This window comes from Dromaius novaehollandiae, chromosome 7, assembly GCF_036370855.1.
Source record: "Dromaius novaehollandiae isolate bDroNov1 chromosome 7, bDroNov1.hap1, whole genome shotgun sequence".
Lineage (NCBI taxonomy): Eukaryota > Metazoa > Chordata > Aves > Casuariiformes > Dromaiidae > Dromaius > Dromaius novaehollandiae.
The window spans coordinates 951,280-968,447 of record NC_088104.1 but is presented as its reverse complement, the minus strand read 5'-3'; the positions used below and the strand labels follow the sequence as shown (position 1 = coordinate 968,447).

The 17,168-nt window shown below is 41.9% G+C and overlaps 1 protein-coding gene across 3 annotated transcripts in view; it reads right to left on the bottom strand.

The window, feature by feature from the left end:
* Positions 1-7,698: 7,698 nt before the first annotated feature.
* The window catches only part of ACVR1 (activin A receptor type 1), a 65,505-nt gene continuing 56,035 nt past the window's right edge, over positions 7,699-17,168 (bottom strand). For all 3 annotated transcript variants that reach the window (XM_064514524.1, XM_026108771.2, XM_026108772.2), the window contains exons 9-10: positions 10,067-10,197; positions 7,699-8,999 (exon numbers count right to left, since the gene is read on the bottom strand). In XM_064514524.1, coding sequence (XP_064370594.1) covers positions 8,865-8,999; positions 10,067-10,197 — 266 coding nt within the window. In that variant the 3' untranslated portion in view covers positions 7,699-8,864. The remainder of the gene's footprint in view (positions 9,000-10,066; positions 10,198-17,168) is intronic.

Genomic DNA, 17,168 nt, shown 5'->3' with positions numbered 1-17,168 from the left:
TTGCAGTTCTGAAATCCTATAAATAAATAGCCCCATAAATCCACTGAAAAAAATGTATACTATACCTTGAGTGGGTGTCTTTTTGATGAGGAGGATAATAATGGAACTTTGCAGAATATTTTAGTATCATTCAGATGTAGAATGTGCCCAAAGAAAGGGCATGAATGTAATTAGAAAGTCAGTTCTCTAATAGCGCTGCCTCCTCAGCTCCCTACCTCCGTGTCTTGAGAGGTTGCCACTGTTGTCCTCTGTCGTCATCCCAGAGCTCATGCTGCCACTTTCCCAGCCCACCGTTGATTCCCTGCTCCTCTCCGCAATGCTGCCTGCGCTGGGACAGCAACCACTGCAAGGGGAGACAGTGACAGAGCCCAGACAGGATGAAGCTGCCAAGTCAGGTCCTCAGTGCCGGCTCCTGTTTGTGGCCTTCTGCAGCATGACATGTGAAGTGTAAACTAAGCCCAGGCCAGCTTTTTAGTTGGCACTCTGATTCACGCCTGGCCTAAAGCACTAGGTGACTTTACCTTCCATCCGTTACTCTCCAGTGAAAAGTAAAGCTAAATGGACCACTGCTCTGAGAACGGTTGCTCTGTAGCCTAGAGGTTCTCCTAAAATTGTGTCTTAATTGGGCAGTGTTTACTACTGGTATGGAAAGAAATGCATCATTGCAGTCTTCAAATAACCTTAGGCTTTGGACCAGGTTGTGATGAATTGCACCATGGTAATCAAAAGAATGGCTGATTGATTTCTAGTGGCATTGGGGTATGCTTATCAGTGCCTTTGCTATGGAAAGTCCCTTGGAGCTCCTTTTGGAATGTTCTCCTGAGGGAGCAAGATGAGAGACGATGAGCCAGAAGGAAGAACAAACAGGACAGTGACAATTCCTGGAGCAAGTGAAGGAGGAACGGAGCTGTGGAGGGGGAGCTGAGGAATGAGGGGCAGCAGGCCTCTGGCAGATCTCCAGTTGGAGACAGAAACGGGGGAGACAGGGTTCCTGACACTAACAGCCTGCTCGAGTCTCCGAAACAGAGGTAGGACAGATCGCGGCAATTAAAATACCAAGGAAGCAGGATCCATGTTTGCACAGCTCAGCCTAAGGAAGCAAGATATCAATACACTGCTGGAAAGCAAAGCTCCATCCGTTGCTCACACTCAAACACCTGGGAAAAAAGGCACATTGACACACTAAGTCTAACAAACAGCATATATGTCAGATGTTCCAGGCTCTGGGAAGTTATCACAGCACACTTAAAAGCCCTTGCTGCGGTTAACAAGTGATTAGAAAAATGTGTAAACGAGATAAACTCCTCAAGTAACTCCAGGGCTTAGTCCACTTGATTTTTCACTTATACATTGACAAGAGGTGAAAACTGTAGCATTGCTCCATTAAGGCACTTGTCGATATCTTTATGGTTCCTTCCTTCTGCTGATTTACAGTGTAATATTAATTTAGAAATTGACCTGAAAGTAATAGAGCACTATGACCAAAGCACTCTTTGCCGCCTCCTCTCTTTCTTAAGTAGTGCTTTGCCACAATTATAGAAGGAGCCAGCACACTGACCTGATTAAACTGTGAAAGCCACTCAAAAAACAACTTTCAAAGCTATCCAAGATGCCCATAGGAAAAAGAAATGTATCAGGTGTTGAAACCAAATGCAGCATCAGCTTTTCATTTTTACGTAAGGAACACATAACAAATAATAGAGGCAGTTGCTAAGATTGATACCACTATCTTAATGTTTTTGATTTCAGGATTTGGGACTTCTGTGACAGTGAAATAATTCAGTTGTTGCACTGAAAAAAGTGGTCGCAGTTTTGTTGGGGACCACAGCTGGAAAGAGCAATTAGCAATTGTTAAGGTTGGGCAATTTTTAAAACCTACCTCCCATCTGTGAAACAGTTGCTTCATCATTTGTGCGCTTCACAAAGTTAAAAAAAATGCTGGTATGAAACCCTCGCTTACTTTGAAGTATGTGTTGAAACCACAACAATACACAATCACCTGGCACACACCAACGTGGCGGGAAGGAACATGAAGTGGCTTTTTGCTTCTGGTTGCCACTGCAGGATCCTCTCAGCTTTCCTATCCATGCACAAGTGCCTCCTCATGACTTAGGGGGCTGTTGTGACGATGCCACTCACTCTGTTCCCTGGAGATGAGCTCCCTGGCTCCCCTCTGGCTGCCTCTCCCAGGGCAGGCAGCAGCCTCCCACCTACCTCAATGTTCAGGTGTAATCCCTGCCTTGCTCTAGGGGGAAAAAAAAAGAAATAAGAGAAAGTATAGCCTTTGGAGGCTCCATAGCATTTTCTACCAATGAAGAATATAACAAGAAATTAACTTTTTGGTCAAGAATAAGCAAAGATGTTTATTAGATCTGTAAACAGACAGTCCTGAAGAGCCACCCCAGACTCGAGGAAAGCTGACGTGCGTACCTGTGCTGTCACGCTACCCAGCCAGGCTGCCACTCCTGATGTTTAGATACGTTGCTTGGAGAAACTCCACTCTGCATACAGTGACATACACTGAGCAGCGAGTGTGGTGCAGAAAGGGGGACTTTTTGTCTCCCCGGGTATCTCTTGGATATCTCCCAAGCCTGATATCCAAGTAGCTGATAGGTGCTTTGGTGTCATGTTGCTTCTCACTGTCCCCAAGAGGATCATGTTCCTGGACCACTAAGGAGTCTGGCTTGTACAACACAGGTTAAACCAACGGGCAGGTGTCCCACCTCCTTGGAAGGGCCGTTTTGCCTTTTCTGAAGAAAATTTTACAAGACTCTCTATCACATAGGTTCCAGAGGCAGCAAAAGAGTCCATAACCACTAAGAAATTGCACTTTCCAGATCTGCAGCAGTGATGACTCTTGAGCCCCGGTCTCTCCTTAGTCCCAGCTTGTTTCATAAGTACCAGAGGTCTCTCCTACAGTCTCTGTTCCAGTGTGATGGGCTGAGAGCGATGTAAACAATGTACTTTTAAAGCTTAGCTTTTCCTGGCACTCTGTGGCTTGTTTCTTGGCACAGCTTCTTGGTTCAGGCACGGGAAATGCTTTTTTCTTCTTCCAGCTGGGGATAAAGCAAATATGCTATTCCCAGGTAAGAGCACCTTTTAGTACAATAGTAACCCCACATTTGATACAGTGCTTACCTTTTCCCCCAAACAAATCAGAATTCTAAAATGTAAAAAAATTCCATGTATAGAGAGAATTTAAATCTTCAAACAGACAGAACAGCAGCTGCAACATCTTTGTTTCCCTTCTCCAGTGAGGACCAATATGCCAAGGCTGATCCTCTGGCTTAGCAAGCATTTTTTTTCCTGCAGGAAAGAGAGCACCTCTTGTCCCTCTATCAAAACAGTTCAATCCAGGTAACTAAACAGTTTTGGAAGTCTGAGTAGAGATTTTTCCACAGAAACTTTCAACATAGAAGGATCACAAGGGAAGTTATAAATGAGCGGGGGAAGATTAACACTACAGACTGCAACATCCCTTGCAACACTAAAATGATTCTCCAAACATAGGCAGCTTTAGGCAGCTGTCCCAGCATATATTTGTTCAAGTGCAACATACTCTCAACTAAAAATAAACAAGCCTACTGTATATGAAAAAAACCCAAAACACTCCCCTCACAAAACCCTAAAGCACCTTTTTTTTTTTTTTTTTTTGCTGAGTCTTCTTCCTATTAACTGGCAGATGGTTATACCTATCAACAGAATAGCTGAAGCAGTGCGCTACTCATGTGCTGATGCTTCATTTTATTTATTTATTTTTACACGCAGGGCACCCTCTTACTAGAGCTTTGATATGAACGGCCAGTTCTGTTAGAATGAAAAACACTAAACCTGTATTAGCAAAGTGTTCAGCACGAATTCGTCAGCAACATGATTAATTCAATTTCAACTATGGAACAGCTTGGGCCATCTCCATAGTAATAAATACAGTTACACCTTTACTGCAACAAATATATATAAGCATTCCAAATCTCTTTAGAAGATTAGATTTTATGGAAGCACTAGAGGAACATCAATTTAATAAACATGCAGAAAAGAATAGTAGGGTTTGTTTCTTTTATCTTCATGTACATGACTTGGAAATTCTGAAATGGCTTCCCCCTACTCCTGAAGCCTGGAAACTTTGAGGGGAAAAGAAACAAAATTTCTCCTATGATTATTCAGACAGACCCTTGAAAACGAGGTTAAATAGCACAGACCACAGATAATCCTTCGCTGGCTATCACCGAATTTGCGCTTCTCTGATCCTGGGTGCATTGCCCTCTAGTTAAAAAAAATCATAATACTTTGCTATTTCTGAATGCACGTATGCTGACTACATTCAGCAGCAAATATACATCGGAAAAGGACAGTGCTGAATGAGTTATTGCTAACAATAAAAATAGCTTGTGATTTTTTTCCACTGAGATGAATTGGCTTGATTTAACAAGCAAACAGCCATCTAATTAAAAAAAGTAGTGAAAAATTTGAATTGTCCAGTCAAAAGTGTGGATCAAAAATATTTTAATAGTAGGGCATTGACATGTATTTTCATTTAAAAGAATCCCTGGCCATTTGGATGCAAAAGGAGGCTGCTAGTAGCAGCACTAATTAAACAGATCATCTTGTCTAGGACATCAGCAAGTGCCGCTAGGAGTACTAGCGCTGAGTAACTTTTTCTGCCCTGCCAGTAGCTTGCTTGGATAGTCGTCTTTACCCAACACTGGATAAACAGGATGTTACTGGGGTGTTTTGCTTTTTTGTTTGTTTGTTATCCTTGCTTTATAGACAAGGAAAAGCAAAGTCCCCAATTTTAATTAATGCTAAAGTCACTCAGCAATTCTCTGCCCAAACTAGGAAAAGAACAGTGGTTTCCAGAGCCCTGTCTTCGAAGGACTCCTTGGCAAACTCTGTGCTTGTTACTAAGAGGTCTAACACCTTTTCGAATTTTGACAAGTCCTAATGTGGGTAGGAGGATTGATTCATAATGCTATGGTTAAAAAATACAAATTTTAGAGCAAAACAAACCACCATAGAATATACAGAGCTGTTTTCAAAAGTGTCATTATGTAAGCAGTACTTTTCAGAAGATGCTGCAGTGCAAAGAGCAAGATTAACTTTCTGATGTGACCATATCCCTAATACCTAGTAAGGTGCTGTGACTCACTACGTTAGCGTTTCTGAGAAACGCATCACAAATTCGGCCAGTATTGCCAGAACTGTTATTAATCACCAGCATGAGAGATTGGCTCTCTACTCTAACGCTTGTACTAGAAAACGCTACAGAGATGTGAAAAGTCAAAGCAAAAAAAACCCAAACAAACCTATTTTAAACTCACATCACACACAACTTTCTCACCTCTGGTTTATCCCTGTCTGTCCACAGAACTACCTCCCCTCCCACCTCCTCCACGGTCAAGAAGTCCCCAGACATCCTCATGACGGGGACCTCCGCACTTGGGCTGCCCCACCTTCTCTGCTCGTTTAGGTGCCAACGCCTGTTCAGCATAAAGGCATCGACCTGGTGAGCGTGCGCTCAGCTACAGCGGGAAAACGTCGCTGCAGACTCGGCGTGGTGGATGGGTCAGTGACGGTGTTTTATCAGTGCCAAATCCACCCAGGACATCAGGACCCACAGGAGACTGTCTGGCACGGTGAATGGATAACGGCTATACACACCATCAGCGCAAGCGAACAGCTCAAAGAGACAAGAGACTCCAGCCTTCAGTAGCAGGGGATGGCACAAAGGAACAAGAGGGAAGACCGGCTGTGGGACCACGTGCAGGATGGCAGTGGGGACCAATTCATGCTGCCTGGTGACCCAAACTTCAGCGTAGGCTGGCCCGAAGGAGGAGAGTGCCCGTGGAAGGAAACAGTGCTGCCCAGGAGCCCCAGAGAAGCCAGCCATTTGATCCTGGCTTTGGAGCTCAGTAACGCCAGAAGACACAAGCAGAGTTTTGACTTTTGGAAATCAGATCCAGATGACAGACGCAGCAAGGAGGGATTAAGCATGTGCCTCTTGTATTACCACAGCCAATGTCCTCTCCTCCTGCCCTACAGGCTCAATGCTGTTAGCACCAGCTGCTCTTAGCCAAACCAGCAGAAAAGTGGCACAGAAGAAATGGCTCATAACAGAGATCCAGATTAAATTTTTTGAGAATCTCTTATGAACTGGCTGCTTTTGCACAGAGCAGCCATGAAGAAACAAATGGATTTACCTGGAAGTAAAGGCACACCCAAATAAGCAAACACTTTAAAAAAGGGCCCTGGAAAGTAGTCCAAGCATGAACCAAACTGACTTGCAACTCGCTGGCCTTTGTCCGCAGGGAAGGCACACCTTCATACAGCACACCAGAAGCCCTTCCAGAAAACTAGCAACATTTATGCACCAGGATACGAGCACTCGTAGAGCCAACTAAATAAGTACAGTGACTCTTTATTGCAAGTTCAGAAAACACTCCAGTTACTTTCCCCTTCTCCCTTCCTGGAGATGACCCATGCTCTTCATGGCTCTTCAGTATACAAATTAAGAATTACCTGAGAAGTGTACGCATATGTGCACCAGGCAGCTAGAACGAAACAACTTCAGCCAATACGCTCAGAAAACTACCACAAACAGAGCTACTCATATTGTAGTTGCAGCTGTCACTGATTACTTCCATGTATATAGCATCTTCGGTCCAACACAGACTGATTCATTTGACTCATTTCTGAAACAGTCATTCCTGGGCTGCAGTTATTTAACATGCATCAGATACCCAGCCCAATTCAAACTATGGAATGTGCTCAGACAGAGCCTTTGACTTCCTATTAAAAATAAACAAACAAAACAATCAGCCCCCTCTTTTCCTATGTTTTTTGCAGCATTGGATCTGCTTAGTCAGATTCTCATCAAGCATAATTAAGAGACCTAGCAAGTGGTATCAATTCAGTCTCCTCTGCAGAGCTATTGCACGGTGCTGTTTCTCAGTCCCCTGCAGTACCTGTCTGCCAGCTTGGCTCTTATTTCCACACTAACAAGGTAGAAAACAAAAGCCATGCCACTTGGCCAGAGCAGGGCAGGGAAGGGAAGACTGGGGCTGAGGAAGAAAAACTACAGAGAAACAGGAGAGCAGACTCTGGCACACGGGAAAACCTAAAGCAAAGAAGGGAACCTCTGAGAAAGTTTTGAATCTGCAGATAAAACATGGCATACTGATTTCCTACATTACCTAGAGGATTTTAAAAAGTTCTCAAGTAAAGGAGTTCACTTCAAAGGCTGAAAGGACACTGTTACTTCCTCATTACTCCTCCACGGGGAGTAACGAGGCAGAAGAGAACATCGAGAGGTATAAAAAGAGAAAACATTTCCCTGGGTACAAAGCTGAATTATTTCCCATGAAATTAGGGGTAATATACCTCCTTTTGCAGGAAGTGCTATAAGAGGTCTGTGTGGACGGAGTTGAAATCACCTCCAAAAAGAGACGACCAGTTCCCAGCTGTACTATTTTGGGATCCAGCTCAGTACAGGGGAGGGGAACAAAAACAAAACCAACCACAGCCCAGACAAACAACTGCTACCAAGCGCCAGCACCTCGCTGTTCCACCGCGATCGACCTGGACCCGCTCTATTCACCTGGGAGCACGGGACCGGCGACACCACCACTCGCTGCATTGCTTTGCTAATTTGCATAATTGCTGCGTTTGCTACTGAAAGGCAGTAAGAGAACTAAAACACTCTTTTGTTTGACTTGAAAACATTCTATTTAATTTATACAAATAACTACTAAATAGAAAAAGTAGATTAAAACAAAATAGTTATTTTTCTGGCAGAGTTTAAATGCATATTATATAGCTTTGAAGAAATAAAATGCATTTTCCCCACAGCATTCATGACCTAAAATTCTACTCAAGTCCTCCATTGCTTTCCTCTTCTAGATCAGTAAGATACTAGACACAATGTCATGTGGGTAATGGCTATATATGTGTTCCGTATTTGAACCGAAAATATGTTACAGACCACACACCTACAAATGTGAAGCACTTAAAATGTGACTATCAAGTTGTAATATGATAATACAGAAAACAATTTATGTTTCAGGTTATATTGTGTTACAAAAACATCTGTGTAAGAAATCATGAAAGAGGCCACATAAAAATAAGCTTTAACTTTATGCACTTATTTTACAGTTTAAAAAACTGGCAAGTGCACTAGTAATAAATAATTTGCAAGTTTTGTATAAACGAGAAATTCCTAATGTTCAGCATTATTGTAAACATCAGTACACATGTAAAATGCAGCTAAAATCTGACAGTTACATTTTCAGTTTACCAAATTCATTTCCTATTATTCAGGCATAGATCAATGTAGTATACAGCCAATCATATTTTTGGCAAGTCATGTCTTTAAAATTAACAGTGACAGTGCAAGTAAGGAATGCAAAGAATTCCTAGTGCAATAAAGAAGAGAAGCACAGGCAATATTGCTGATTAAAATTTACCACTTCCATGTGTTCATCCTGGGAGTGATTAGGAGACTAAAAGAAAAGAAAAAAAGAAAAGGAAAAAGAAAAAGAAGAAAAAAGAAAAAAGGAGGCAAAAAAAGCTATTCAAAGCCATTGTTTAATGCCCTGATCTTGTCTTAGGATTTCTCTGTCTTCCTTCAGGCCACTACCTTTGCAACAGTACATCCAGCGTGAGTCTTTATAGCTTGACCATTTGTGAAATGCCCATTGTAGTCACTGAGCAAAGTTCATATGGTTCCAACGTCTCCCAAACAGATGGCTAGGTAAAAACTTCTGCCTCTATAAGAAGCCACATGGGGACCAATTATATAACTTGTCTGGCCAGACTACTTCTGAACCAGACAAATGCCTTCCTATCAGGAGGGCACCGTGAGAAGGAGGTCAACAGTCAGCTTTCAGTTTATCTAAGGAATTATCAATTTTGGTCAAAGTCTTTTTGATTCGCAGGGCTGTTAGTCTCGCTGATGGATTTTGATACCAGCATTCTTTCATCAACTTGGCAAGAGATGTTAGTGTCTGGGAAAAGAATAAAAACACAAAACACACATATAAGCACACAAATCACAAGTCAAAAAGAGCTAGACTGTGTTACGCACTAACACAATAAGTTTTTTTTTATGCTTTACTAATACTCATATTTTCAAAGTCCACAAGATGGTTTGCTGCTGTCTATTTGGGTCCTTGTGTTTTCAAATATATAAGTTTGAAGTGTTGAAAAAATGTGTGATTAAAGAGATTAACTAGACAATGGGTTGAATGCAGTGTCAAACTAGCATAATTTTAAAACATTCAAAACTTATTTTAATTAAGAAAACACTCTACAGAACCTCTTTTCAGTGAAACTGACTTCTGTAAGATCAATATAGAAAGCCAAAGAAGGTATAGATATTTTCTGTGATTTCGGCACATCCAGTGCAGCTTCATACAGCTGGGATTCACAGCGGGCTGGCACGGGAGTACAGGCCATGGCTCTGAAACCAAACCCTTATATATGGGACATCTAGTCACTGCTGGCCCTGGCCAGTCATGCAGATTCAGACAGACCTCTACAGTTTCAGCAATAAGGAACAGAATAGTTGTTCAAGCTGGAGAGTACGAACTGATTCTGATGAAGAAAGGTAGATTTATACTTTAGAACCAGCCTTTAAAAAAAGAAAAACAGTCCTTTATAATGCAGGCTGGAAAGAGATCAAAATTTTGTTGTAGACCTGCATGCTTATGACCCACAGAAAGACCTATACAGGTTACCTCCCCCTCAAAGAAATCTCCCCTTGGAGAGAGAATAATAAGAGAGATCAGCTTGAAAATAATTACTATTAAGTCATGCCACTAAAAGGCCAATATGTGAATTGCTGAGATTTAATAACCAAAAGGCTGCCCATTGTGTTTTCTTCCTTCCTTCTCCAGCATAAAGCTCCACACCAGCATGCTTCTGAAATCCATAGAGGTAACGGTCCTGGAAGGTATCACGGAAATCTTTTCAACTGCAAGTGATAGCTGAGAACAGCTCGCACAAGTTTATTTCAAGGGAAGAAAGGTCAGCTTGTATCTTTTGCAAACCGTATGTATGTACATCCACTTACTGGGTCTGAGAACCACCTGTTGGGAATGTTTGGCCTTTGCTGATCTACACAGACCACTTTTCTCATGTCTTCAAAACTGGGATCATTTGGAACCAGATCATAAAATGGTGGTTTATAGTCTTCTACAATACCTAGTGAGATGCAAACAAGAGAGACATTACTTAATGACTCAAACCAAGTGAAACAGCGTTTCTGCCCAGAGAGAAGGAACACGTGATCTACATCATCTGAGAAGCACAGAAATCTTTCAGAAGTCAACGTCAGCGTCAAGAAGCCATTAAAAAAACAGAACAGTACTTACTACCATATGTACAGCTTTTCCTATCCAAAATGTTAATTAATTGGTGCTTATTACAATTTGGCAAAGCAAGAACTATATCCATCTTACAGATGTTTGAACTGAAACAACAGGAAAAATTCATTTGCCAAAAGGCCAATGAATATAACTGTGGTAGTGTGGGATCAAAACTCTCTTTTGCCAACAGAAAGACTCATTAAATCACATGCCATATATTACTGAGTCAGAGAACAGTGATGCGCATTAACAGAACAGAAAATACAAGGGTAGGTTGTTAACAATTCCATAAACAAACAGAACAGTTTATGCCACCCAGGTAACAAAACACTCCGTGTACCCCTATTCTGTACAGCAGCACTGTATAGCATGGTTTGCCCACACTTTCTGCTTTTAACAATTAGCCTCTGATTTCACTTTTCAGCCCAAACTTGCTCTTACTGACTCCTCTTGCATCTTTTAGAATGGAGATTTACTGACTCCCAGAAAACTGGGATTTCTACTAACAAAATAAAAAAACTGATGTCTGCATTGTCATCTTTAATAGTCTTATCACACACTTCGCTCAGTTCTGTGATTCAGGAGAGAATCCAATAAGGATGCCAGCATCTACAGACTCTCCCACCGGTACTCCAAGTGAAATTGTTTATTGTTATTAAAATAGTAAAACACCTAAGGTAACTGGCATCACAAAACAGAGCCAAACCTCCAAGTCTGTGGCACCCAATATCTGAGTGTACTTTCCAAGACTTAGCTTTGAAATAATGAGGAAACACAGTTAACGTATGTGCTCTCACAAATTGTCACCCAGCTTACAAAAAACTGGCAGGCTAAAAAGCCTTTTGCCTACTCACTAAGGCATGTATGCAGCATTGCTGTTTCATCAGCGAATTAAGCTCCCAAATGATCTAGGGAGCCCAACTTTCTCAGGAAGCACATTTGAAAATGAGTGTTCAGACAGCCTGGAGAAATACTGAGTGAATGCAGCACTCTGCACAGCAGAAACACAGGCAGAACCTTCTAATCTTAAAACTGCTTTTAAGCAGAACAGTGGCTCTCCTATAGTCAGGCACACAAGAAATTCAGGACAGTTTTTAATGCTTAGAATATGCTGAAGTAGAAAAGAGTTTCTCAGAAGCTTTACTACACCATCTAGGATTTAGTTTTCTTGTTCTATTCAAAATGAAGATCAAAAATCCCATAGATTCTCTGTAAAAATCTGTAAAACCCTACCTGTAAAGACTAGACAAACAGAAAAATGGTCTTCAGCAAATTACAACTCACTTGGAAAATCACTTGACAGTAGGGCAGTTCAAAGATCTGGCTACCCAAGCAAGTTACCGTGACAAAGTAATTAGTGGACTGCAAGGTTTGCCTTGTAGTATTCCGATGTGGACGCAGAAGGACAGACTCTATTATGTGCTGCATAAGGAAGTACTCTGAGTTCTTAAGCAATTCATAATTGCCTATACCAAACATTACCTATAGGGCTGAGCTGTTTTTGTACTCTTCCTGCCTCCTCCCAGAACACAAACAACAAAAGTTATCTGTGAGACCTCAAGAATACAAAGAAGCTCTTGTGTATCCATATTATCTCAAATTGAAGTATGGGCAAAGTACTAATTTTACACCATTCAAATGCAAAACTTCAGAGCTACATGATCTATCTGTGAAAGTGTTTCCCAATGTCATTATGATACTAATAAGTGAACTTTATCACTAAACACAAAGGCTGTTGTGTTTTTTTTTTTATTTTAATTTACTATTTTCATGTGATCGTTCCAATGTAGAGGTTATACAGACAGCTACTTCACACAAGACATATCATTTTAATACTAAGTGTAAAATGAACTTGGTCTAGCCTTTACTCTAATACAATAATCCTAGTGTACTCTGAGCTACCACAGTCGAACATCACAGACCCTATGGGATCACTGTTGGCTCTGCAACAGCTTTTCAGCTATGCCAGCAAGGCACTGTAACCTCTAGCCCACACTACTCCCAACAAAATTGTCAGTCTGAACTATTACACGCTTCCCTTTCCCACTTCCAGAGGAAAGAAAACAAGCCTCCTGCTACAGGAGACACCCTGAGCTCATGCATCACAACCTAGAGTTTGCCACTTTCCAGATAGTTTTAAGGTGACTTCTGTCATTTAGAATAGATTGTATTTTTTTTCCTCCTGGGCAGCCAGCTCTTTACTAACCAAATGAACTAGCACCCACCTATACAACAGCATTTTTCCCCCCTTTATTCCTTGTTACTTTAATGCCAACTTGCCCTACGCATATGTGAATATACTGCTGGAGCAAAGTAGTATCTGCACAACTACCTTGGCCACAGACACAGCTTTGCAGATATAGTGTCCATCACATGCTAGTTGTGGTTCTGAACAATAACCATCTTTCCTCTCGTTGTGTTACTCTTGATAATCAACAAGATCACAACACTGAAAATAACAACAGAGATTCACAAATAACAGAACTCCAAGTGTCAGATGTAAGGTGCCGAGGCGCTGCACACTGGGAAGGGAACACATCCAAAAAGCAGCAAGCAAGCATTCTGCAGGGAACAAGCACTGCTCTGTTCATATAGAGTAAAATGCTGATTCTAGGGACCCAAGTCACATCTTCAAACTCTGGGAGAAATGCTGAGGAGCTACGGCTGCAGCACAGAGATAACACACAGGTACTCCTGGTTATGGGGAAGAAGCTTCCAAATAATTTTCCTCCTTATACTCATCAACAAGAACAGAAAAGTATTAAAAAAATCACTGTGTCAACTAGAGGACCATTAGAAGGGGAAAGAAAGAAAAGAGGGGGAAAAAAAGAGACTTAACTAGCTAGACTAGACCACCTAAGAGTTTCCATGAGCTGAAATACTAAAAGCAAGCTGACTCACTGACTTTGCATTTCTGTTCTATAAATGGTACATAAGTACCCATCAGAATGGTAAAAGAGAAAAAATTCATAGCATATGCAAATGAAAACTGCCTCTTGCCCATTTGACATACGTTATCACGCAGTTCGCATGAGTATGCTACCTTGACCTCAGCATACTCACTCCAAGTGCCAAAGTCTCGTTACAAATCAAACTGGGTTATCCGACTGACCGCCTGACAAAGCAAAGATTTCCACAGAGCTGGCTACTCAGATTGCTGAAAGAAAATGCTTACTCCTGAGTGTTTATGATTTCAAACCAGTGTAAGAAAGGGGAATTACTTGTTATAACAGCCAGAAATACAGAATATAACTGCAAATAAGTACTGTTAAGTCTAAGAAGACTGTGATACTAACTTAAGATTTTATTGACATGACCAAGCTAACTTTAAAATGAGGTAGCTGTATTACTGTTGAAAGTGTTGCCATGGTGGCACTGAGCTCACTGAATTAAATTACTGAAGCTTTTGCTTATTTCCTTGGTGGGTTTGCAGGCCATGCTGAGTTTCATACCATCCTGGTTATGCTACCAGCAGAGTCTAAGCTTACTAGGTTAAAATTAGCTCAGATAAGCCTTCTGTGAACTGCAGTTACTGCAGCAATAGATATATAGCAAAATTTCAGCATGGGAAGATTTAAGTAACAGGTATCCTTCCACAGAATTTTCATTTTGAGAGGTAAATGCATATGACTTTTACTCTTATTTAAAAAATGGGAGAAGGAGGGAAAAAAAAGAAGAGAAAAGAGGACATCTAATATCCCATGCAGGATTACCACCAGAACACCACTGTGGCAAAGCAGATTTCAGACACACTAGTCAAAATCCAAGATTAGCAATAAAAACCAAACATAAAGCACATCAAAAGTTTATATACAGCAGTCAGCCTACATGATGATGAAACTTATGTTCAAGTAGAAAATACTCCACATGGTGCCTACGTAAAAGTAGGCACTCCTTCCTTGCTCTTCCTATCACCCATAGCTATGAAAAGCGTCCCTTGGAAGGCAACGCTGTGGAACACAGGTGGTCTCACCTCCCGCCTCGGTTCCCATTCTTGTCACAGGGACTATTACCCATTACCCGGCAAAACCACCACCTCCCATCCCGCAAGCCCACTGCTACGGCAGCTGGTAAGCTGCAGGGCTCGGAGACTGCTGAGACAGGCAAAGTGCAGAACATGACACCAAACATAAAACTCCATTGTTACAGCTCAAATTCTCAAGGCACTGACATGAACTGCAACCCAGAGGTCTCCAAATATTGCGAAACACCATCACCAAGTCTTCAAAACTGCCCGTATCATACATTTGCCAATAGAAAGAATACATCGTAAAAAACACCACCACACATTCACAAGTTTTTCTTCCTTTCTATAATTAACCACACACATCTTCATGTGAGGTCATTAGCACACTTCAGGATTCAGCTGCTGTATATTCTGGAATCAAAATAATACCTGCTCCCTTCACTGCATACCTCTTCAAGTAACTTCTTCCACGCGGAGAAGAGAAACGAGGCGAGATCGGGAGCTCGGCCCTGACCACCCCACGTGAAGTCTACGGCAGGTCCCTTCTGCTACAGTCAGTCCTGTGTCTGCAGCCAGCCTCCAAAGAGACCGCATCTGTTCACCACGGCACCTGTGCATTAAACTGCACTCCCTACGAACAGCTGTCCAGCGGCACAGTCACCCTGCTCTCTCGGTGAAGAGGAGAACCCATTCTGCATCGCTTCAGAGCTGTCAAAGAAACCTCTCAGGCTTTTAAGATGGCTTAGGTTAGCCAGCTGATTCTACCTGCTGCATTTTGCTATCTCCAAGTCAATTCTGTTTAAGCACCTTACACATATCCTAGAGAAGACAGGTGTTCAGGTGAGCGCTTCAAGCCCAGGAGAATTTCCCAGCAAAGCTGGAATCTCTGCAAATCTCAGAGCAGCCCTCCGGGGCCTTGTCGTGACAAGTCCCACGACAGCGTCTGTGGAGACAGCTAGCTGCTGTAGGCTGCTGCAGCGAGAATTACCCTGGACAAGGGAGCAACACTTTGTAACTCACAATTTAATTATGTCAGCCACTGGTAGGTAACAGGTACAGCAAAAGCTTCGTTTTTAGAAAAAGTCCTGTGTTTTAATGAAAGTAACAGTATTTACTTGTTTGCTTCTAGAGCTGCCGTACCTGCTGCCTTTCCTCTCTTCCCCCGGAGTCCGGTGTCGCACTGTTTGGACAGAACTTCCACTGGGGATGGGAGCGGTGGGGAGATAATGTATGGAACAATAAAAAAACATGCCAAGACAAATACCTTAACTTCCCCTGGACTTTCACAGCCAGGCTTTGCTACTCTGCATTAGCTACCGCGAGTCTTCACTGCCATAAATTCCGGAATCCAAATAACAGGTAAGCCCTTTACTCGAAGAGGTATGCAGTAACTTCCACGAGGAGAGGGAGATCATGAGCTCAGCCCCGACCACCCCACGGGAGCTCTACGGAAGGTCCCTTCTGCTCCTACACTCACACCTCATTACAACCTACCTCTTTCCACTCACTGTTCCTTTGTATCACAGTATACACTCCCCTCTCTGCCCATTTCTAACAAAACACTGACAAAGCTAGATATTTCTATCCTTTCCTCCAACATCTTCCCTCAAATTTTCACTTGAAATAATTCCTACAGCAAACTGTTAATCCTTCAGTTTGAGCTGCTTTGTCTACTGCCTTTCATTCTGATGGCGTTTCCTCTGCATTTCACACCGGGATCCTAAGCTGGCAGATACCATCCATTAGCACAGGCCCTATCTGCACTGCGTGGTTCTGATCCACCATGAGATCTCAGAGGTACCAGAGCAACACAAATATCAAGTTGTCTTTTCCTGAAGATGAAGAAAACCATTGTCTGATGTCAGTGAGAACGCCAGTTATGGCTTTAGCTGGAATACAATCAGACACAAAGCAAATAAATGTGCACGAAGATTTAGAATTTCTTCAGATTTAAACACGTCACAATTAACACCCTTAATTTTATAATATTCATGTCATTTTCCCCATGACATTAAGAAAGCATTCAAAATCCTCACGTTTGGCTCTTAAGTCGCATACATTTTCTACAATACTTCAACAAATCTGTTCCTCAGGGATCCTTCCCGTTGCTACTACCAGCATCTGCAGACATGCCTGAAGGGTGTCTTCAGAGTTCTGCCTATCCTTTTGGGCCCAGGGAACAAAACCTGAGGTTCAAACTACCAGTGCAGTTTCCTGGATTGGCAAGGGCAAGGAAGCACACCCATAGATAACTTAAGGATTCTTAAATTCAGACCCTCTTGCTGATGAAACACAATGCAACATTGCTCAGTGCAAAAAGAGAAGTTTTACTAGCACTTTTTCCAGTAGAATAGGAACTGTTTGACCAAGTCCTGCTTTGTGTGTATGTTTAACTTGGTAAGAAGAACGTCCCTGAGTGCTGATCACTTCAGTCCTTACTTTCTACATATTCTCCTTCTTGGTTCCTTAGGTTTTGTCATGCGAAACATACCTAAAAACCATACCCACTATGGTTAATGGCACATGGAAAACTTCAGAGACTTCCTGGACTAAAATTTTAACTTAACTGATGATTTACTATGATCTAATTATTTCTTATCATTATTCAGGATTTAGCAAGGGACCTTCTTTTTTCTCTACCATAACTTAAGCGACAACAGTACTTGATCCCTGCATCCAACATGCCAACTATTTCAAAACATGCAGCAAAGTGTCAGGAATGGAAACATTTTGGAAGTCCAGTGTTTTATTGTACATCCTATGCATTTCAGTGACGGATGTTTTGCAGTGAATTATCATTTGCTTACCTTCTACTAAAAACAAAGAAAGGAGTCCCAAAT